A 23,005-nucleotide genomic window follows, 5' to 3' on the forward strand; every position below is an offset into this window, starting at 1 on the left:
AGAGCGTTATAGACACAGACACCCACTTTGAGTGACAGATGTAGCCAAATATATAGGAGATTGAGTCTTTGGATTTCTGAGACCCAAGTGCATGATTTTGCATTTTTTGGCATTAAACTGTAGTTGCCATTCTCTTGACCATTTCTCTAATCTGCCTAGATCCTCAATCATTTGTTTTACCCCTCCTGGTGTGTCTACCCTGTTGCATACCTTTGTGTCATCTGCAAAAAGGCACATTTTACCCTCAATTCCATTAGCAATATCACCAATAAAGATATTAAAAAGCACCGGTCCAAGTACAGATCCCTGGGGTACTCCACTTGTAACCTTTCCCTCCTTTGACTGTACTCCATTTACTACAACTCTCTGTTTTCTGTCCTGCAACCACGCATCTTATCCATTCAACTATCTTAGAATCCAATCCCAAGCTTTCAAGTTTATTTAACAGTCTGCGATGTGGGACAGTGTCAAAAGCTTTACTAAAGTCTAGATAAGCTACATCTACAGCCCCACCTTGATCTATTACTTTAGTCACCCAGTCAAAAAAGTCAATAAGATTTGTTTGACATGATCTTCCCCCAGTAAACCCATGCTGTTTTGGATCCTGTAAATTGCTGGTTTTGAGATATTCTACAACTCTTTGTTTTAAGAGTGTTTCCATCAATTTCCCTACTACTGATGTAAGGCTCACTGGTCGATAGTTGCTTACCTCTTCCTTGCTTCCACTTTTGTGCAGTGGGACTACATTCGCTGTTTTCCAGTCCTCTGGGATTACTCCAGTAGCTAGTGACTGGTTGAATAATTCTGTTATTGGTTTTACCAGCTCCCCTTTAAGCTCTTTTAGTATCCTTGGATGTATCCCATCTGGCCCCATTGATTTATCCACTTTCAGTTTTGAGAGTTCTGTGAGGACTTTCTCCTCTGTAAATGTACTTGTCTCTCCCTCAGTTTTCTGACTATACTTGCAACTTAACTGTGGCCCCTTCCCCTCTCTTTCAGCAGTGAATACTGAGCAGAAATAATTATTAATATTATCTGCTATTACATTGTCCCCCTCAAGAAAACTTCCACTCTCTGTCTTCAGTCTAATTATTCCACTTTTTGTTTTTCTCCTTTCACTTATATACCTAAAAAAAGTTTTCCCCCCTTTACCCACTGACTGGGCCATTTTCTCTTCAGCCTGTGCTTTTGCACATCTGATTACCTTCTTAGCCTCCTTCTGTCTAACAAGATACACCTCTTTGTCCTCATTCTTCTGCGTCTGCTTAAATTTCTTAAAGGCCAACTTTTTTGCTTTCACAATACTTGCTACTTCTTTTGCAAACCACAATGGCTTTCTTTTTCTTGTGTTTTTCCTAACTCTTTTGACACAAAGTTCTGTTGCTTTTAGAATTGCACTTTTTAATTTTTCCCACTTATCCTGCACTCCTTCCACGTTCTTCCACTCTGCCAAAGAATCCCTTACAGAGTTTCCCATCTCTACAAAATCAGCCTTCCTAAAATCTAACACCTTTGTTTTTGTGTGCGATGAGTCAGTCTCTGTCTTTATTTTGAACCATACTGCTTGATGGTCACTGGATCCCAGATTTTCACCCACATTATGTCAGATATTCTGTCACCATTTGTAAGTAATTAGTAACTCAGTCAGTAACTCAGTCAGTCTGATTTAACCATCTGTGCTGAGTCATGGATATACCTAAAACCTGTACTGTTGGGGTGCCTTGAGGACCGTGTTTGGGAACCTCTGCCCTAGGGCATACTTGCCTACCTGACCTGCTCCATGAGGGAGAAAATACTCTGTTCCTGGACTTCCCTGGTAATGTATGATTGCCATCACCTGTGGTGAAACACCTTCCTTATCAATTACCTAGCTCCCCACAGGTGATAGCAGTCATACATTACCAGGGAAGTCCAGGAACAGAGTATTTTCTCCCTCAGGGAGTGGGCCAGGTAGGGTATAAAAATCTGCCTGTTTTTGAACAAAAAAAAATGTAAAAAACTCATGTCAATCTTTTGACTTCCGACCTTCCCATTGTCGACCTAATGCTTGTGTTGAACTTCCAAACCTGTCGACCTAGCTCATGTGTCAACCTAAGCCCTGTCGACCTTTAGTGGTCGACTTAGCGAACGTATCACGCACACTGCATGGTTGAAACTTGAAAGGGGCAGTACTAGAGAGAAACAAGGTCCAGGCAGACTGCTCCTATTACCAGGCAGGCGGCATAGCAACACTCCAACACAGCCATACATATACTGATAAGGACTGTGTACACTACATCGCGCAGCCACGCACGCTGTACCCTGCAACTCGACCAACCTCGATCGAATCGAGTAACCCCCGTGACGTCACTTCTGGTACGGTCACATGACACTGACGTATTCCCGGCTCCTCCGATCTGAGCTCTGTAGCTGTAGAGCGCGCCCCCGTACTGCTGCTGCTGATTCGCTGTGCGGCCGGCGCGGGATTCTGAATCGGTGCGTCAGTGGTAGCGCAGGTAATATACAGAGGACGAATGTTTACTGTACTAGAAATAGGCAGTCTCTCTCCTGCTGTTGTAAAGTCTCAGCTCTGGCTGTCACTGCATTCTGGGAATTGTAGTTCCACAAAAGCTGGAGAGCCACACCGTGCATCTGGTCAGTGAGGGTGGGTAGGGTGACATTCCCCCACTGTGGTCTGTGGGTGATCAGTGAGGATGGTTAGCAGTCATGCCACTACAGGGGTAAACACTGAGGGTGGGCTAAAATGACATGCAACCTGACATGCTAGTCAGTGAATGTGGGGTAGTGTGACATGGCACCGCACCTGTGGTGGTCATGGTCAGTAAGGTGAGATAGGGTGTTAGTTCATCCTCACCCCAGAGGTAGCATATCTCTGGGGTGATCAGTGAGGGTGGGATATGGTGATGTAGCACCTCTGGGGGTAGTTATTGAGGGGAGGGTGACATGGCACTTGTGAGGATGATTAGAAGACATGCCACCTCAGGGGGTAGTTAGTGAGGGTGAGATAGGGTGACATTGTACCCGTGAGGTTGGTGTAGGGCAGGGATGGGAACCTTCGGCCCTCCAGCTGTTTGAGGATTGGCAAATAGCAAAACTGTAGCATGGCATGCTGGCATGTGTAGTTCAACAACAGCTGGAGGGCCGAAGGTTCCCCATCCCTGGTGCAGGATTGGCACCATTGGGGGTGGTCAGTGAGGCTGGAGTAGGGGTATGGTGACATGCCACTTCTGTAGTAATGTGTGGTATATACCTTGTGTCACAAACCGATCCAGGAAGATGTGCTCCTTGGAGTTGTTCCCCCCACCACTGCCCCGTGGAGATGTTACGCTGTATGAGTACAACAACACAATGATGCCCTGGTTGGCTGATGACAGCCCGCCTCCCTCCTTCCACACTGCGGTGAGTACGTTCTACATGCATTAATCACACCAGTGTTCAGCTGCCTCCTTTTCCTGTTACACAGGACAGTTATGGTATATTACATCTACAATGTCTAGGTCTACAGTCATAAGGTCGACCACTATCGATTGGCAGTCAAAAGGTCGACATGAGTTTTTCATGTTTTTTTGGTGTCTGTCGACATAGGTCAGTATGGATACCAAGTGTACTGTGTCCCCTCACATGGCTCGCTGTGCTCTCCATGCTTCGGGCACGGTGTCGCGCTGCGCTTGGCACACTTATATTCTCCCACCACGCCGTAGTGGATGGTATGGTATGAAACACCGCCTGTCGGCACATGTCGGTTCAATTTTTTTTTAAACTCTTGTCGACCTTTTCCATGTTGACTAATAGTGGTCGACCTTAAGACTGTCTAAATAGACACTGTAGATCTAATGACTGCATACCCGCAGGACACCCCTCAGCCAGCTACAGCAATTATTGTACCATAAATATGGGTTGGTTATACTGTATCTGGCCATGATTATATATAATAATGTATACTGTATTGTAGATATAAAGAATACTACTAATGCCACATGATTTAATTAGCCAAGGCAGGTAACAGAACTGGTAATCTACAGTGTAGATTATTCTGTGTAATGCCATGACTGGTTCTCTAAATAAATCTGTTTGCGTCTACTGCTTTGGTTATTAAGTCCCCTGTCCTACAGTGTAAAAGTCACCTAATAATAGTTGGTATTTCAGGTTATATAAGATCTGTTGGTACTTATGTTAGTTGGGCGCCCACTAAGCTATTTGCTTAGTTTTCCGCGTACGCTCGCCACGCTTCGGGCTCGGTGGCTCGCTGTGCTTGCCACACTATATAAAATAAACTCCATGCGCTCTATATGCAAGAGGTGCTTTCTCGGTTTGGCTTCAGAGATCGGATCCTCACATCGATCCTGACGCTCTATAGCTCCCCTTCGGACCGGGTGTTCAGCAACGTTTTCCTATCCGACTCCTTTTAAATGGTACTAGACAGGGATGCCCCCTGTCTCCCTTTAATCTTTGTTCTATCTATAGAACCATTAGCCTTCACCATACGTAATGAAGCTGACTTTCCTGGCCTTCAGCTGGGTCCAATTATACCCCTTTTACACCAAAAACCCTGGTCGGACCCTGGTCTTTGAATGCTGGAGTATCCAGGGTCTGACCCTGCTTTATACCCCATTTACACAGCACTTTGACCTGGGTCGGACCTGGGTCTGCACCATTTACACTGAACCTGGGTCAGCCCTGCCTTAAATAATATTTTATATATATATTTATAGAAAAATATATATATATATATATATATATATATATATATATATATATATATATATATATATATATATATATATATATATATATATATATATATATAGAAATATATATATATATAGAAATATAATATATATATATATATATATATATATATATATATATCAGGGCTGACCCAGGTTAAGTGTTTTTTTTTTTAAGGTGCTGGGGGTGCCGGAGGGTACCTGTCCTGCCTGCTGTGCTTGGTGTACCTGGGGGTACCGGGGTGCTGGGGGGTGCAAGGGGTGCTGAAGGTACCTGTCCTGTCTGCGGTCGGATCTCAGCGGAGAAGATGATGTGCGCCGTTGCTGTACCACCCCCCCCCCCCCCCCCCCCTCCCCGGCAGACGGTCCCTGCGGCGTGCGGCGTATGGAGTGTCAGTGGCGGGGGTCCCTCTGGCGCATGGGAACTAGTACTAGTTCCTATGCGCTGGAGGGACCGCCGATACTGACACTCCATACGCCGCAGGGACCGGCTGCCGGATGCGGGGGGGGGGGGGGGGGTGATACAGCAGCGGCGCACATCATCTTCTCCGCTGAGATCCGACCGCAGGCAGGACAGGTACCCCCAGCACCCCTAGCACCCCCGTACCCCCAGCACAGCAGGCTGACAGGTACCCCCCTCTCCTCAGCAGCCGCAGGGACCCCCCTCCTCCCGCAGCAGCTGGGAACATCTTCCCCAGCGCTGCACGCTGTGGACCCGCTGCGGGTGCTTGCACCCGCAGCGGGACCATTTACACCGACATTTACACGGGTCCTATCCGTGTTCTACCCAGGTCAGGACCTGGGTAGAGGACCCGTGTAAATGGAAACGGATACCCCCCATTTACACCGCCGCGGATCCGGGTCTGACCCGCCGCTGACCCGGATTTTTCGGCGGTGTAAAAGGGGTATTAGTCACAAACGAAGTCTCTTCGCAGATGACGTACTTTTATTTGTCACTAATCCCGCTAGATCCCTCCCCTCTTTTCACACAATACTCACCTCCTACAGTGCAGCTTCCTATTATAAACTTAATACCACTAAAACAGACCCTCTACCAATAAACCTCACCAGATCCCTACCCCACCTACAAGCATCCTACAAATATAATTGGCAGACTGATTCTATAAAATACTTGGGCATTCATATTCCCCTGAACACAGCTAACGTATTCAACGTCAATCTCTCCCCTCTACTTAATACTTTGGCCACCCTTTCCAAATCCTGGTTATCATATGACATCTCCTGGATGGGACGTATGGCTGCATTTAAAATGTCCCTGCTCCCTAAGCTGATGTATTTATTTCGCACCATCCCCTACACTTTCCCCAAGAGATCTTTACAACTCGCCACTTCCATCTTGACAAGATGGGGGAAATTTACTAAAGGAAATTTGTAAAAAAATAGGTGTATTTGTATCCAGAAATACACTTATTTTTTACATTTACTATCCCGAAAATATGGCAATTCGTAGTCGTATTGATATTCTATCAATACGAATAGGAATTGCCGTATTTTCGGGATAGTAAATGTCAAAAATAAGTGTATTTCTGGATACAAATACACCTATTTTTTACAAATTTCCTTTAGTAAATTTCCCCATGTCTGGTCAGCCAAACCCCCGACCATGGCCCGCTCCAGGATGTCGCTCCCTAGAGCCTATGGTGGACTGGATCTCCCCAACTCATTCCAATCAGCTCCGATTAAATATTATACTAAGTCTTCCACCCCTATAGCCTGGGTAACAATAGAACAAACTTACTCCCCCTGTATCCCGCTATCGGATCTAATCAATGTCCCGAAACATGTAAGACCTCTGCAACTAAACATGTTACCATTCACTAAAGCAACTCTACAAGCTTGGGACTACTTAGTGTCCACCTTACCCGCTCAGACAACTAATATCCCTAGCATATCCATTGATGCGTTGGCAAAACTAATACCTAACCTCAACTTAAAACTCTGGAGGTCCCGAGGTGTGTCCCACCTAAGAGACATTCTAGATGCCCACTCCTTGCTTCAGTTTGCTACCTTACAATGACAATTCTCACTGCCCCCATCTGAATAATTCCACTACCTCCAAATAACACACTGGTGGAGAGCCCACTTTGCTATGTATTCTCCCTCAGATGCCACATCCCAGATAGTCTTCTCTAGACAAACTCCAGAGGCGATATTTCCTTCTGGTATAAAAATTTGATAACTCCCACCGTCTTCTCTAAAGCGGCCCCCCATGTGAAATGGGAGGCGGATTTGGGTAGAACATTCACTTTCACCCAGTGGCGTCAGATCTTCCTAACCTCCTACACAATGTCCCGGTGCCTGAACCACACAGATGCACATCAAGCTCATCAATAGACTGTATCTAACTCCAGACCGTCTCCACGCCTTCTGGCCTTCTTGCTCCAACCAATGCTGTGCGGCTGCATAGGCAATATATTCCATATTTTCTGGTCTTGCCCTAAACTTCAGAACTACTGGTCGGATGTGTTTAACTTAATCTCTACGGTTCTTAAAACCACTATTACCCCCGACCCAGCCACAGCTCTATTTCCTATATACCCCCAGGAGGTTTCACCAGAGAACAGATTTGTCTTGGGCCATATACCAATTGCTGCCCGGGCGAATTTAGCCCAGCAATGGAAACAATCTGTCCCCCCTTCACTCCTTCAGGTTATCCTGAAAACAAACCATCACTTTCTCATGGAATCCGGCTATGCCCCATCTTCATCCTTGCCCTCCTCCCCTCATGTATGCTGGCTGCCTTGGCACATCTATGTTACAGAAGGGGAAGGTGCTAAATTTTTCCCTCCCACTTCACTCAACGATCTGCCGCAGTTCAGTCTGAATGAACCCCCTGAAGCCCAACAATAATAGGCCCTCTCATGTGCTTATATGTGACTGGGTAAACTCTCGCAAATATTAAAGTTTATACTGAACCTTGTACACTGTATATGTTTGTTGTGTACAACAAATTGTTCTGCCATTAATCACTTCTCTATGTCCTTTACGGTTATGTTTTTCTCTGTTTTTGTTCTGTTTTTTTGCTAAATCTGTCATTGGTATTATCTCCCCCTCCCTCCCAACTGTCCCTTCTTTCTTTTTGTACCCCATATTATAAAGCTGTCATAATAAAAATGTATTGATGGGAAAAAAAAAAAATAAACTCCATGCCGACATGGATAGTGGGGGTATGAGCGTACCAACTATAGGGGGCGCCCAACTAACATAGATCTGTTTTATACAGGATATAGTGGTGCTGGCATCCAGCGATCAACCCGGTAAATGGCATCTGTTCATTTTGTTATTGACAGCTGAAGTCTAGTTATGCAGCTCACATGTTCTGCTCATTGTTTAGTAAAGGCTAGATTGCATTGAGCAAAGTACCTCCACTGGGGCTGCATTCTATGAGAGCAAATGTTGTCATTTGACTTATGTGGGCGAGGAAGGGACAGTGATGGCCAGCGTTTGAGAAAGCGGGGGCATATTGCCCATGATTTCTGGGTGTGCAGAAGTCAGTGGCTGCGTCTGCAGACACAGCTTCACTGGCACCCACTGTGAGAAAATACAGACCAGTCCGAGTAACATGAGTCACGCAGATGACTTACACCAGGCATGTCCAAACTATGGCCCTCCAGCTGTTTTGAAACTACAAGTCCCATCATGCCTCGCCACAGTTTTGCTATTAGGCAATACCTAAACTATGGCAAAGCATTCTGGGATGTGTAGTTTCACAACAGCTGGAGGGAAACAGTTTGGACATGCCTGACTTAAACAGAGACTTCCGATGCTGTCTTCGGAATCCACAGTGGATCACATAAGCCGGCAGGAGGAGCCTAATTACACAAGACGTCTTTCGCGGCTTTATCCTATTTTAGCAGAGCTGTTGAATACAAACACGCAGTGGCTGTGCTAATGCATCCAGCCCTGAATCAGGCCCCATCACTAATTAGACACAGAGGTCCTGAGAAGCGAGCTGTTGGAAGTACAAGAGGACTGGATTTGGGAAACACTCCATTTGAGTTTTGGGATCCTTTACTAACATTGTATTTAGATACAAAAAAAATCCTCTGAACAACAACCAATAATCAGTCGGCTTGACCATCTTTGTCCGCATACTCATCTCCATCATTGGCATCAAGCCTCTAGTTGTATGTTGATTGAGTCCTCACTACTTACATTTAAGCTGTAATGTGTATTGATCTGTGGCGCTCTTTATTTGTACTGTATTTTTGTTATTTATTCAATGTTATGCCAAACTTTGTCTCCCTGTATTGTTCCTTTGTACGGCGCTGCGAAACACTTGTGGCGCCTTATAAATAAAATAATAATAATCTACATTGAACCAATTAGACAATAAAAGCAATGTTTGAATGGATGCTGTGGCTGACTGCAGATTTTGCACTTTAAAGCAACTTTTGCTACTATTTCATTTTACCTAGATAAAGAGCTCTATGGGAACTCCTATTTAACCATGTACATAATAAGATTAGAAAAGGAATTATGTTCTTAAAAAAAAAAATAACCAGCTAGATGGACTGGTGTATCTCTCTCTCTACAGATGGTAAATGTCCCAGAGCTGATGATCCCTCTGGATGCAGTGAAGGCTCCTGGTAGGATGGAGTTGAGCAGTAAGACAGCATTTATTCATCACCGGGAAGCAGTCTGGAAGCGATGCTTAAATGCATGGTGAGGGCTTCTGTAATATTTTATGCTTTTCATTCCATAGTGTTTGCCCTCATTAATAGGTTGTAACAATGGAATGGTCCTCTCTGATCTCATGCACATGTTGCTTATTTAGGCACCAAATGGGGCTAGCCGGGCTACTTGAGGAGATGTCAAACTCTGAGGAAGAGGGTAAGGAGACTGCTGTATATATCACGTCTTCCCGCACCTCGTAGATTGTAAGCTCATTGGAGCCATAAGTACTTTCCATGTCATGTCATTGGAAGTAATACTCTTATCTTCATATACGCTGATAGTGCCTGATAAATGTAGGATTATATTAAAAATGCAATTGTATGTCTTGATGATTTCTAGCTATGGCTGCTAAAGTAACTCTGTATGCATTATGTTAATCAGCCTGGCTAACCTGTGGCTGTCAAGCTGTTGCGAAACTACACATCCCAGCATGCCCTTCCACAGTTTTAGCATTCCGTAATAGTAATACTTCGCAATGCCTGCTTGGGACCTGTAGATTTTCAGCAGCTGGAGAGCAACAGGTTGGTCGTGCCTGTGTTATGTAATCGCTGGCTGCCCTTTTCCAGCATCTGCTTGATGTCCATAGTCTACAGGTTCTCATATTCGGTCCTCGGGACCCAACACTGTGCATGTTTTGCAGGTCTCCTCACAGAATCACAAGTGAAATAATTAGCTCCACCTGTGGATCTTTTTAAATGTGTCCGTGAGTAATGAGTGCACCTGTTGGGTGACCTGGAAAATGTGAACTGTGTGGGGTCCTGAGGGCCGAGTTTGAGAACCCCTGCAGTAGTCTTATGCCGTGTTCTCACTGCGAGTGAGAAATACACGGCTTTTCCCCGGCATTGAAATGCCGGGGACTGCCGCGCTGGACCCCCGTTCTCACTGCAAGCAAATTCCCGGGTGAAGAAGTTCTACCCGGGAATTAGCCTTTTAACACGGGTTTTTCGGCAGTGTGAACGGGTCAACCCGTGTCTGCATACCCGGATCTCAGACACAGGTAAAAAGAAGGGTTTTATCCGTGTCTGAGATCCGGGTATGCGACCCGTTCACACTGCCAAAAATCCCGTGTTAAAAGGAAAATTCCCGGGTCTACATGCTAGACCCGGGAATTTGGCTGCAGTGAGAACGGGGTATAGCTTTCACTTTTAAACAAGAACTGGTATACATTTATATTCTTCAGCTGGAGCATTGTTTTACAATATTGGGCTCATGTACCACTATTCACATTATAACATTACCTTGTTTTGGTTCTTTTTGCTAGTTCCCCCCATGTTGTGTCGCATGTCCTGCTTTTCCCTTGCAGTGTGTCGCTGGGTGTCCTCTCTCCACGGCTCACTCTTCCCACACCTGTCGGTAAGTGGCTCATGGCATTGAAACTTAAGGTGCATACACATTAAACGATAAATTGCACTATAAGGACGATTGTTAACAATATTTTCGTGCATATCGTCTAACATTTAGCCACTATATCCTGTACGATGGGCCCTCCTGCAGGTAGTTAACAATGTCCTCCGTCGTCTTGCATGTACAGACGATGGAGGACATCGTTGAGATCCCGCCATCCTTGTCGCTGCCAGCATCGGCAAGTGAGTATGCAATGCCGGCTACTCCGCCAGGTCCCTTCGCACACAACATTGCACTTGGTTTGTGTTCTACCAGTTGCACATTCCTGTGTCTGTCTCAGAGACCTGAGCTTCACAAAAGAGTGTAATAGCCCATACACACTAAATAATCCCCCCACACGTGGGAGTGCTCATCGTTACCGATAGGGAGAGTACACACTAGGCAATATTGTCCACAATATTGCTGAGCAAGCCGTATCTGTACAATATTGTGTCTAATATCCTTTAGTGTGTATGGGGCTTAGCAATGACCATATTCACATTAGAAACATTGTATCTCAAGTATCATATAAAAAGTATTCTTAGCAATTTACATCCACATTAAGCCTGACCAAAACTCGCACATAATCCTGCTGCTCCTGTGTGATGATGTTTGTGTCCACAGATGAAAAATGAGGATCTCACAGCAGAGTTCTCTCAGGCTTGTGACTGGTAGGTGCCTACTAAGGGGAACCTTCTAGTGTACATCAGTTTGGTGATATCCGGTATCTATATGGCCCATCACAATGCCTTCTATTTTCTTGTGCTCATTAAGGTCCCATTGTTCACTGCGAGCCTTTGCTTGGCACCCACATACTAGCAAGTTTGCCCTCGCCCTTATAGATGACTCAATTAGGATATACACCACAGGAAGGTAAGTCGTGTGATCTCAGGAATGTGGTTATTATTGTCTCTTAGGTAAAATAAAATGAGCACTGCGCCTATATTATTCGCACCTCCTGTGCCTTATCTTGTGTTCTATGACAGGGCTGACCCTGTTGTGATTTGTAGAACTCTACTGAAGAAGAGGTGGCAGCAGGTTGAATGACTCTATTTCATAATACATCAGCCATCTAGTTACGTACATTAACCCTTTGAGTGCCAACATCGATGCGAGAGATGACCGCTAAAAATGCCAACATCGCTCACATTTGTTATATAAATTTAAAAAAGTGTTAAAGTTTTTTTATATTTCCTATATAAGGTAAACCTTACAGGTCATTATGATGAATACAAATGTTTGCTTGACAAATTCACTTGGTACTCAAAGGGTTAATCTGTGGAAGTGTCCAGGCCATGCACATCATTGCCCACACATGTTTCAGGAGTAGGAAGGAATAGAATACCACCTGTGTATGAGCATCGGTTTTGCTGTGCCATCTGGTTCTCCCCCATCGATGGCAAATGTATTCAACATCGGCCATAAACCATTGATCATTTTGAATCATTGATGGTCAATGGCCATCCCTTATTCAACCGTGATCGCATGGCTGCTAATTGGCAGCAGCCAGTGATCAGGTTACCTACGCCAGAGTGAAATCACACCTTGAAAATAGATGTGTACGGCTTGGAAATCTATTCGCAGCCATGCAAATATTTCCAAATCCATTCACAAGCCACTCACCTTCCAATGAGTTTTCCACGATTTGGTCGCATGCGATGCGACCGACGCGATTTTTCCGACACGACCACCCCGATGGAAATCGGGGTGGCCGTGCTAGGAAACAAGTACCGAAAAATCTGTCATGTATGGGAGCAAATGTCAATTTTCCATTTCCATTTACTCAAAAAATTATTATTGAGATAAATTGGCTTAGTCAAAAAGATTTAACCCATTTGTCTGAAAGACCATTATTACCTGTTTTTCCAGTGTTTGGGAGCAACTATTTGATTGTCATATGCTCCCATATATTACCAGAGTTTTGTTCCAGCCATCTAGATTGGACAGATAAATGTTTAGGCGTGTTATACTCCTAAATCCAGCAATATATGGGAGCGTATGAGCATCAAACATTTGCTCCCAAACACCAGAAAATAGAAAAAGGTAATTTAGACAAACTGGCTAAATCAATTTTATTTATTTTTTATTTTTCATATTCCACTGTTTAGGAGCGAATGGTTTAGTGTCACAAGCATGTATATACTTAAAATGTGGACTGTTGGGGTGCTTTGAGGACCCAGGGGCAGATTTATTAAGCTCAGTGAAGTGATAAAGTGTCTGGTTTTTATCACCAGCCAATCAGCTCCTATATGTCATTTTTCAAACCAAGCCTGTAACTTCACAGTTAGGAGCTGATTGGCCGGTGATAAAAACCAGACAGTTTATCACTTCACTGTGCTTAATACATCTACCCCTCAGTTTGGGAAATCCCGGTCTGCTAATTAGACACCTCCCGCACATCACTCACACTATAAATGGTGACTGTGGCTCTTGAATGGATACTAGAAGGGGCCAATTCATTCCAGAGCAGCATTTACCATACACCTCATTTCATCCGAAATAGTTACTGTACGTTAGATGCAGATATTTTGTTTCTATGCATTAAACAGTCCTTGCTCTATGTTTTAGTGCAACAATACCCACGTTAAAGCATCGCCTGCAGAAGGATGTGGCCAGCATGGCGTGGAAGCCCTTGTGTGCATCTATCTTGGCCGTGGCCTGTCAGAGTTGTGTCTTGGTGTGGCACGTAGACCCCACTTCCCTTTCTACAAGGTAACCAGAGGATCACGTCGGAGTTGCTTGGTTATTACTGAGTAATAGCAGTGTCCGCATTAATTATGAATTTATAGTTCGTGGTAATGAAACCATTTAATTTTTTCTGTACAAAGATATAAATATGTACATTCTTGTTATATAGACATTATTTAGCAACATCTCTCTCTCTATATATATATATATGTGTGTGTGTGTGTGTGTTCACATGATGCTTTGTGTGGTGTATTAATACAAACTTGCACTAACGTTAATTGAGCCTTATATTGTTTGTCACCATTCACAGTGTGGACATGTTGAGTTTATGACTACTGCATAAAGCAATTCCTCTTTTCTATTTGAATCTAGCCGTTTTGGTACAGTATGTTTATCCTGTAAGCATTAATGGAACCGATTTGATTATATACATTTTTGTCATTAACTGACAGGCCATCTTCAGGCTGCGCTCAGATGTTGTCACACCCAGGTCACAGTCCGGTCACTAGCGTTGCTTGGTCTCCTAAGGGGGGCGCTTTACTGTCCGCTTCACCTGTGGACACAGCCATGTTGGTGAGTAATACGGCCCCATTTTGTGCCACTAACTGCTTTTGTTCCTTTGGAAACATGGGATCTGTCACTGAAATACTTTCATTATTTAAAAATCAAAGGGAAAAACGTATGTAATATGCATGGACAAGTAAGAATATCGATATTGTAGCTGTGCCTTAGAAGTATAGGCAGCTTATTATTATGGCATGAGTTAAGGCTTGGAATTGACACACGTGTCTCTACAGTATGTAGCCAAGTTACCACTGAGCATTTGTTTGTGTTATCTGGCTTCTGTATTGGTTCTTTATTAAGCCAATCACCTCATAGACACTTACTGTGAATTTGCATATCTTATTGCTGGTTATCATGACACATGTACAGGACTTTTATTGTTTCCTGGTCCATATTGTTTATTGATCTGTGTTAACTAGTTGTGACTCCCCTAGGTGTGGGATGTGTCTACAGAGAGCTGCGTACCACTGCAGAGAGTTGGAGGAGGGGGTGTTACTTTCCTGTCCTGGTCACCAGATGGCAGCAAAGTGCTATCTGCTACACCATCATCCGTATTCAGGTAATGGGAGTTTTCTGGGGCATGGAGATGCAGTTGCTAGGTCGACATTATGAAGGTGGACCACTAAAGGTCAACCATTAGGGTGTGGAGGGAGAATATAATAGTGTGCCGAGCGCATCGAGGTACTGTGGCAGAAGCATGGCGAACTGTGTCCATGGTAATATTTGGGACAAAAAAATGATCCGCATAACCATGCTAATATCTTTTAGGGTGTGGGAGACCCAGAAGTGGACATGTGAACGCTGGCCAACAATCAAAGGTCGCTGTCAGGTGTGTGGTCTAGGGTTGAGCTCACACATAAATACTGTTCTGGTTTAGTGTTAATTTCCCTAATGTACCTTTTATACCTCTCTGCTGTCCTGATAATGTGCCGTTCTACCTCTCTGCTGTCCTGATAATGTGCCGTTATACCTCTCTGCTGTCCTGATAATGTACCGTTCTACCTCTCTGCTGTCCTGATAATGTGCCGTTCTACCTCTCTGCTGTCCTGATAATGTGCCGTTATACCTCTCTGCTGTCCTGATAATGTGCCGTTCTACCTCTGCTGTCCTCATAATGTGCCGTTCTACCTCTCTGCTGTCCTGATAATGTGCCGTTCTACCTCTCTGCTGTCCTGATAATCACCCGTTCTACCTCTCTGCTGTCCTGATAATCACCCATTATACCTCTCTGCTGTCCTGATAATCACCCGTTATATCTCTCTGCTGTCCTGATAATGTGCCGTTCTACCTCTCTGCTGTCCTGATAATGTGCCGTTATACCTCTCTGCTGTCCTGATAATGTGCCGTTATACCTCTCTGCTGTCCTGATAATGTGCCGTTCTACCTCTCTGCTGTCCTGATAATCACCCGTTATACCTCTCTGCTGTCCTGATAATCACCCGTTCTACCTCTCTGCTGTCCTGATAATCACCCATTATACCTCTCTGCTGTCCTGATAATCACCCGTTATACCTCTCTGCTGTCCTGATAATGTACCGTTATACCTCTCTGCTGTCCTGATAATGTGCCGTTCTACCTCTCTGCTGTCCTGATAATCACCCGTTATACCTCTCTGCTGTCCTGATAATCACCCGTTATACCTGTCTGCTGTCCTGATAATGTGCCGTTCTACCTCTCTGCTGTCCTGATAATGTGCCGTTCTACCTCTCTGCTGTCCTGATAATCAGCCGTTCTACCTCTCTGCTGTCCTGATAATCACCCGTTATACCTCTCTGCTGTCCTGATAATCACCCGTTCTACCTCTCTGCTGTCCTGATAATGTGCCGTTCTACCTCTCTGCTGTCCTGATAATGTGCCGTTCTACCTCTCTGCTGTCCTGATAATCACCCGTTATACCTCTCTGCTGTCCTGATAATGTGCCGTTCTACCTCTCTGCTGTCCTGATAATCACCCGTTATACCTCTCTGCTGTCCTGATAATCACCCGTTATACCTCTCTGCTGTCCTGATAATCACCCGTTATACCTCTCTGCTGTCCTGATAATGTACCGTTATACCTCTCTGCTGTCCTGATAATGTGCCGTTCTACCTCTCTGCTGTCCTGATAATCACCCATTATACCTCTCTGCTGTCCTGATAATGTGCCGTTATACCTCTCTGCTGTCCTGATAATGTGCCGTTATACTTCTCTGCTGTCCTGATAATGTGCCGTTTTACCTCTCTGCTGTCCTGATAATGTGCCGTTATACCTCTCTGCTGTCCTGATAATGTGCCGTTCTACCTCTCTGCTGTCCTGATAATGTGCCGTTATACCTCTCTGTTGTCCTGATAATGTGCCGTTATACCTCTCTGCTGTCCTGATAATGTGCCGTTATACCTCTCTGCTGTCCTGATAATCACCCGTTATACCTCTCTGCTGTCCTGATAATCACCCGTTATACCTCTCTGCTGTCCTGATAATGTGCCGTTCTACCTCTCTGCTGTCCTGATAATGTGCCGTTCTACCTCTCTGCTGTCCTGATAATCACCCGTTATACCTCTCTGCTGTCCTGATAATGTGCCGTTCTACCTCTCTGCTGTCCTGATAATCACCCGTTATACCTCTCTGCTGTCCTGATAATGTGCCGTTCTACCTCTCTGCTGTCCTGATAATCACCCGTTATACCTCTCTGCTGTCCTGATAATCACCCGTTATACCTCTCTGCTGTCCTGATAATGTACCGTTATACCTCTCTGCTGTCCTGATAATGTGCCGTTCTACCTCTCTGCTGTCCTGATAATCACCCGTTATACCTCTCTGCTGTCCTGATAATCACCCGTTCTACCTCTCTGCTGTCCTGATAATGTGCCGTTATACCTCTCTGCTGTCCTGATAATGAGCCGTTTTACCTCTCTGCTGTCCTGATAATGTGCCGCTCTACCTCTCTGCTGTCCTGATAATGTGCCGTTCTACCTCTCTGCTGTCCTGATAATGTGCCGTTATACCTCTCTGCTGTCCTGATAATGTGCCGTTATACCTCTCTGTTGTCCTGATAATGTGCCGTTATACCTCTCTGCTGTCCTGATAATGTGCCGTTATACCTCTCTGCTGTCCTGATAATGTGCCGTTCTACCTCTCTGCTGTCCTGATAATGTGCCGTTATACCTCTCTGCAGTCCTGATAATGTGACGTTCTACCTCTCTGTTGTCTTGATAATGTAGACTGGTTGCTGGAGCCCGGATGGAAGCCGTCTACTTTTTGCTGTGAAGGGAGAGTCTATCATTTATAGCTTATCCTTCTCTGCCTCCGATGGTAAATACTGAGAATTTTATCATCTGGTTTGGGAGTATTTAGTAAGAAATGTGTATATTTTCCCAAGTTGATTCCCAAGGAAATATATGTTTGAAACAACTTTTATTTTTTTGTAGTGTTGTCAGTGTAGTTGGAAAATACCTAGAACATGGTACAAAAATAGGTGAAACTAATAGGAGTTTGCATCTTAACAGTTTTCTATTTTCTAAACTATGGGCTTTATTCTAGTTCACTCTTTCTGACAAATTCCTTCTTAGATGGACAAAACCATGTGCACTGCAGGGGGCAGATGTAAAATGTGCAGAGAGAATTAGATTTCTGTTATTTTGTCTCTGTGCAGGGTAAATACTGGCTGATTTATTTTTACACTGCAATATAGATCTCACTTTAAAGTAAAACTCCGCCCAAATCTAATTCTCTCTGCACAAGTAACATCTGCCCCACCTGCAGTGCACATGGTTTTGTCCATTTATGAAGGAATTTGTCAGAAAGAGTGAACCAAAATAACCCCCTATATTCCCTTTGGTCAGTAAGGAAAGTCTCCTTGGCATGGCCTTATCTGTGCAGGACAAGTTCTCCTGGCTATGATGTGAAGCACTGAAGATACTCCCAAGGGGATGCGGCCATTTGGTCTACAGCAGTGGTAGCCAACCCTAGCCCTCGAGAGCTACCAACAGTTCACATTTTCCAGACAACCTAGCTGCTGCACTCATTAATCACTGACACATTTTAAAAGATCCACAGATGGAGCTAATTAGCTCACTTGTGATTCTGTGAGGAGACCTGCAAAACATGCACTGTTGGTAGCTCTCGAGGACTAGGGTTGGCTACCCCAGGTCTACAGCATGATGTTGACAGTCATTAGGTCGACAGGTCGTTAATTTGACAGTCCAAAGGTTGACATGGGGGTTTTTCAATTGTTTTAGCCAACATGTGCCAACAAGCGGTATTTCATGCCCTACCATCCACTAGGGCATGGTGGGAGACTAAAATAGTGTGCTGAGCGTGGTGAGGCACCGTGCAAGGGGATGCGGTGCACTTTAAACTGTGTCCATGTCGACTGGGTTGACATTCGGGTCAAAAACCAGTGAAAACCCCATGTCAACCTTTTGACCTAGACACTGTCAAACTAATGACCTGTTGACCTTTTCCCATGTCGACCATCATGCTGTAGACCAAATGATCCCAACCCCTCCCAAGATACACTACGTGGCGATGAGTTGTTAACCATTGGGATCTCTTTAATGGGTGTAGGGAACACACGGCTCATGAGTCAAGGGGACACCATTGCTCATAAATTGTACCCAATCACAGACTCAGACCATCTATCCAGCAAAGCATTTAAGTGTACCATACTGAGACCTTATCCATTGCACACTGGCTCATTTCTATGTTCCAATGCCCCTGCTGCTAACCCAAATATCATTACCAAGTGATCCCATTGTCATTTTGGAGTTTCTCATCAGCAAGCTCTTGAACAATCTCCTTATCATTGAGCAGGAGAGACAAAAGCCAGCGTTGGAGGAAGTCAGAGTGCAACAGTGGTCGCAGATGTGTCTGAAATAGTTTATGTAAGAGCGGAGGAAGAAGTCAGGTAAGGTAAAGAAGACAGACCGATCTAATATACAGAACTTACATAAACCATTACATTTGTCTCATGCATGTGTATTGCAGAGTTGGTGGGGAAATACAATCGATGGTCTGGGACCCAAGTGGAGAGAGACTTGCTGTGCTTCTAAGAGGTTAGGTTCCTTCTCATCCTGCTGGCTGCATCGGCCTGTAACTGTACTGCATTCAGTCACACTTCTGTTTTCTGTCTTTCACAGAGAACCCTAATGATCCAACAAGTGAATCCGTTATAGCAGTATACAGGACGAAGAACAGTCCGATCTTTGAGCTTCTTCCTTGGTAAGCGTCCGGTTTGTTTTATAGAGAGGAGAGGCTGATACTACCCTGTCCCCCAAAATACCATCTCTTCTTTATAAAGGCAAATTTAGTTAGTGAAACTTGGATTATATTGACTTAATACCTTCAATTATATTCATATACATGAAGTAGTATAGAAAAGAATGTTTACTTTAACCAGTTGAAAACAGAACATTATACAGCTTGGAAAGGAGTTGTGTACTCAGACTATATTCACGATAACACTAACAATATTATTATGCATAGATTCTAGTGTGTATGCACTATAGATTGTTATTGATACATGCTCTCACAAGTTATTAGCAATGCCTCTCCAGCCATGTGTACATGCAGAACGACTGAGGTTATCATTAGCAAGAGCCATACTTATCCCATCACCAATAAGGGTGCTATGTACACAGCTTTACAGTTGGGTGCCGGACAGCTCACCGACAGTCATTCCTCCGACGTCGGAATCCCGACTGCTCCCTCGTGGAGGTCCACGATCCCCATAGAGGGAGAATAAAACCGTGCCTGCAGCGTGGCGAGCGCAGCGAGCCCCCAAGGTTACCATGTTTCATTATAGATTCCAAATAAAATTAATGAAGGATGCTGGGTTTTTAATGAGTTTTTTTTTTTCAGAACCTGTAGTAATGTGGGTGAAAAAAAAAGGGGGGGATTTTTGTAAGAACTTACCATACGAACCCCTTTCTGAGTCCAGTCCGGTGACACAGCTTCACAATGGGATGTAGTAGGGTCCGCCAGGAGCCAGGCACCTATGCTTCAATTCTTTGGGAGCAGGCTCCTCCCTCTGCATCCCATCATGCTTCAGTTCAACTTCAAGAGCACACTAGGATACATAACTCAGAACAATGCCTGATATGTAACATAACAGAACCATAACATGACAACACATGAACGGTACACTTAACTGAGCGTTAGGGAGGGATCGCTGTATCACCTGACTGGATTTAGAGAAAGGGGTTCGAACGGTAAGTTCTTACAGAAATCCCCTTTTCTCTTTCGTCCAGTCTGGTGACACAGCTTCACAATGGGAAGTTTACGAGCCGGTCCTTTGGGAGGGTACGCTCAGACCAACAGTTCTCATCACTGCCCGTCCAAATGAAGCGTCCTCCGACACAAACTCATGAAATCTGTAAAATTTGGTAAAGGTATGAACAGAAGACCACGTGGCAGCCCTACACAACTGCTCCGCCGTAGCCCCATGGCGCACCGCCCAGGAGGAAGCAACCGACCTGGTGGTATGTGCATTTATCCGAGACAGAACTGGTCGACCTGCTTTACAATAGGCAAAAGCAATGGGAGATCTCAACCAGCGAGCGATGGTCTGCTTAGAAGCAGGCCACCCAACCTTATGCACATCATATAGCACCAAGAGTAAATCTGATTTTCGAATGTCCTTTACCCTCTCAATGTATATTCGCAAGGCGCGAACTACATCCAATCTCTTCATGTTGTCCCTATTTTTAACCCTGTCTGGGGGAGAAAACACTGGAAGTACAATGTCTTGGTTTAAATGAAAAGACGACACTACCTTAGGTAGGAATTTTGGCACTGTTCGCATCACAGCCCTGTCATGAAAAATCAAAAACGGTGACTTGCAAGACAAGGCACCCAACTCAGACACTCGTCTGGCTGATGCAATTGCCAACAAAAAAGTGAGCTTCCAGGTCACATACTTTAACTCCGCAGATCTTAGCGGTTCAAAAGGAGGATTCTGTAACATAGATAAGACCAAAGATAAGTCCCAAGGTGCCACCGGCTGCCTATAAGGTGGTTTAACTCTAGCAACCCCTTGTAATAAAGTTTGAATCTCAGGTAGCAAAGCTACTCTCTTTTGAAAGAATATGGATAAGGCCGAAAGCTGCACCATTAAGGATTGCAGACTAAGGCCTGATGAAAAACCATCCTGTAAAAAATTTAAAAAAAGTATGATGGGATGCAGAGGGAGGAGCCTGCTCCCAAAGAATTGAAGCATAGGTTCCTGGCGGACCCTACTACATCCCATTGTGAAGCTGTGTCACCGGACTGGACGAAAGAGAAAGTGATGGTTTGCTGGTATGTTTATAGGAGATTTTAGCAATATTGTATACAAGAGGCACTTCTATCTGGATAGGAAATGTAGTGGACAGATTTTTTTTATATTTATGTAGTGGTTGCCGAACAGCCCTCGTTGGCACCTTTGTCCAGGTTTTAAGGATTCACGCATGTGCATAGTCGGTAATAAAACTTACTGCGGTATTAAGTTTTAAAATCTAGATTGTTAGGCCTCTTTCACACACACCGGCAGCTGTCGGGCGGCGAAACCCCGCACGGCCAAGAAGCCGTGCACAGAAGTTTACAATGGTCAAGATGGCCACAGCCCGGCAGCCGTCCTTTCCAGTGGTGACAGCCAGGCCATGACCTGTCCATTATTAACTGTGTACAGCACAGCTTTTGGCGGCCTGGTGTCAGCTGGAGCATGTGAAACAGCTCTTAGGGATTGCGTTTAGGAACCACTACTTTTAAAAGGTTATTAACAATATAACTTTGTATTTAGTGGCTTCATTCCATGCAGAGAGAAAGAAGATCCACAACTCATGCAATTTCACCCATGTTTCCAGAAGGGGGCGCTGCTTTCTGTGGTAAGCATTTTGTTCTGTAGTCTGCATTGATAAACTAGTACTAATAAGTAGTGTAGACTATTAGTACATATGACTACGTGAATGTTGGGTGACGTTTAAAAGGGTGAAAGATTTTGTAAGAATCCTCCAGGGTTTTTTAAAGCTGCAATCTTTTACACTGCAAAACCAGTTTGATTGTGAAGTTTACAAAATAGGAAAGGAACCACAAGCAGGGCCAAAGCTGCTGTACAGGGAGTGTGTAAATCTCCTAATAACATGTAAGAGAAAGAAGGATTGTGTGTACAGCACTAGGTTTTTACTGAAAGAATATACACTACCACGAAAGATTTTTGTACATTTAATGATATATATTATTGATTGTGAAGTTTAAATAGTTGCCGCTTAAAAAAAAAAAAAAAAAAAAAAGGAGATTCTTACAAAATCTCTCATCCTATTACATTTCACCCATTGTGTGCGACAGCTGACCTATTCCCTTTCCTCTTCCCCAGCTTTGGAGCACTGGCCGCCTCTCCCATGTTCCGTTCTACTTTGTTAATGCACAGTTCCCACGGTTTATGGTTCAGCCTGGCACCATCGGGTCAGACAGTACCAGCAGCGCTGCACCCAGTGTGTCACTTTTTACAAAAGCTTGAATGTTGGCAAAGCAATATCCCGGGAGGATTTTTCTTGTGGCAGATCTACTCAACTATACATTATCCTAACAGAATAAATACAGCCTGGTGTGGAGAATGAGTAGATCCATGGCTCTGACATTGCTGCTATTAAGTCATGCTTGTTCCTAGGAGTCACACTGGAGTATGTAATATTAGATACGTGTTGGTATTTTAGCCGAGCACAGTGATAATACATATGAGTGTAGTAGCAGCAATTGGCTACAACCAGACTTAATGTTGATAGGATGTAAGAATGTGGCAGCTCGTTAATGGTTACATGGCAGGATACACAAAGTTTGTTAATAAACTCTTTGGAATCACTAATTCAGGTTGTGTTTTTTTTTTATGTCTAGTTCCTAACTTATGAGAAGCTTAAAATGAATGTTCTAGTTAGGCCTGCAAGAATAGATCAAAGTGCTGTAAAGCGTTGTACACATTGTGTGACCCGTCC

General features: G+C 44.3%; 1 protein-coding gene across 3 annotated transcripts; it reads left to right on the forward strand.

Annotated features, from left to right (window-relative positions):
• Positions 1-2,340: 2,340 nt before the first annotated feature.
• Positions 2,341-22,878, forward strand: AAAS (aladin WD repeat nucleoporin). Of its 3 annotated transcripts, none has more exons than XM_083169588.1 (17): positions 2,341-2,495; positions 3,273-3,399; positions 9,286-9,413; positions 9,526-9,581; positions 10,687-10,778; positions 11,433-11,479; positions 11,583-11,681; positions 13,377-13,520; positions 13,949-14,069; positions 14,495-14,619; positions 14,829-14,889; positions 17,261-17,351; positions 18,852-18,945; positions 19,026-19,093; positions 19,178-19,259; positions 21,817-21,901; positions 22,390-22,878. In XM_083169588.1, the coding sequence occupies exons 2-17, from the start codon at positions 3,277-3,279 to the stop codon at positions 22,531-22,533; spliced, it is 1,560 nt and encodes a 519-aa protein (XP_083025714.1). In that variant the 5' UTR covers positions 2,341-2,495; positions 3,273-3,276; the 3' UTR covers positions 22,534-22,878. The 3 variants fall into 3 exon arrangements, with proteins under 3 accessions (XP_083025714.1, XP_083025715.1, XP_083025716.1); XM_083169589.1 differs by lacking the exon at positions 2,341-2,495 and adding an exon at positions 2,504-2,644; XM_083169590.1 differs by lacking the exon at positions 2,341-2,495 and adding an exon at positions 2,504-2,634.
• The last annotated feature ends 127 nt before the right edge of the window (positions 22,879-23,005 follow it).

This window comes from Crinia signifera, chromosome 2 (genome assembly GCF_055691185.1).
Source record: "Crinia signifera chromosome 2, ASM5569118v1, whole genome shotgun sequence".
Lineage (NCBI taxonomy): Eukaryota > Metazoa > Chordata > Amphibia > Anura > Myobatrachidae > Crinia > Crinia signifera.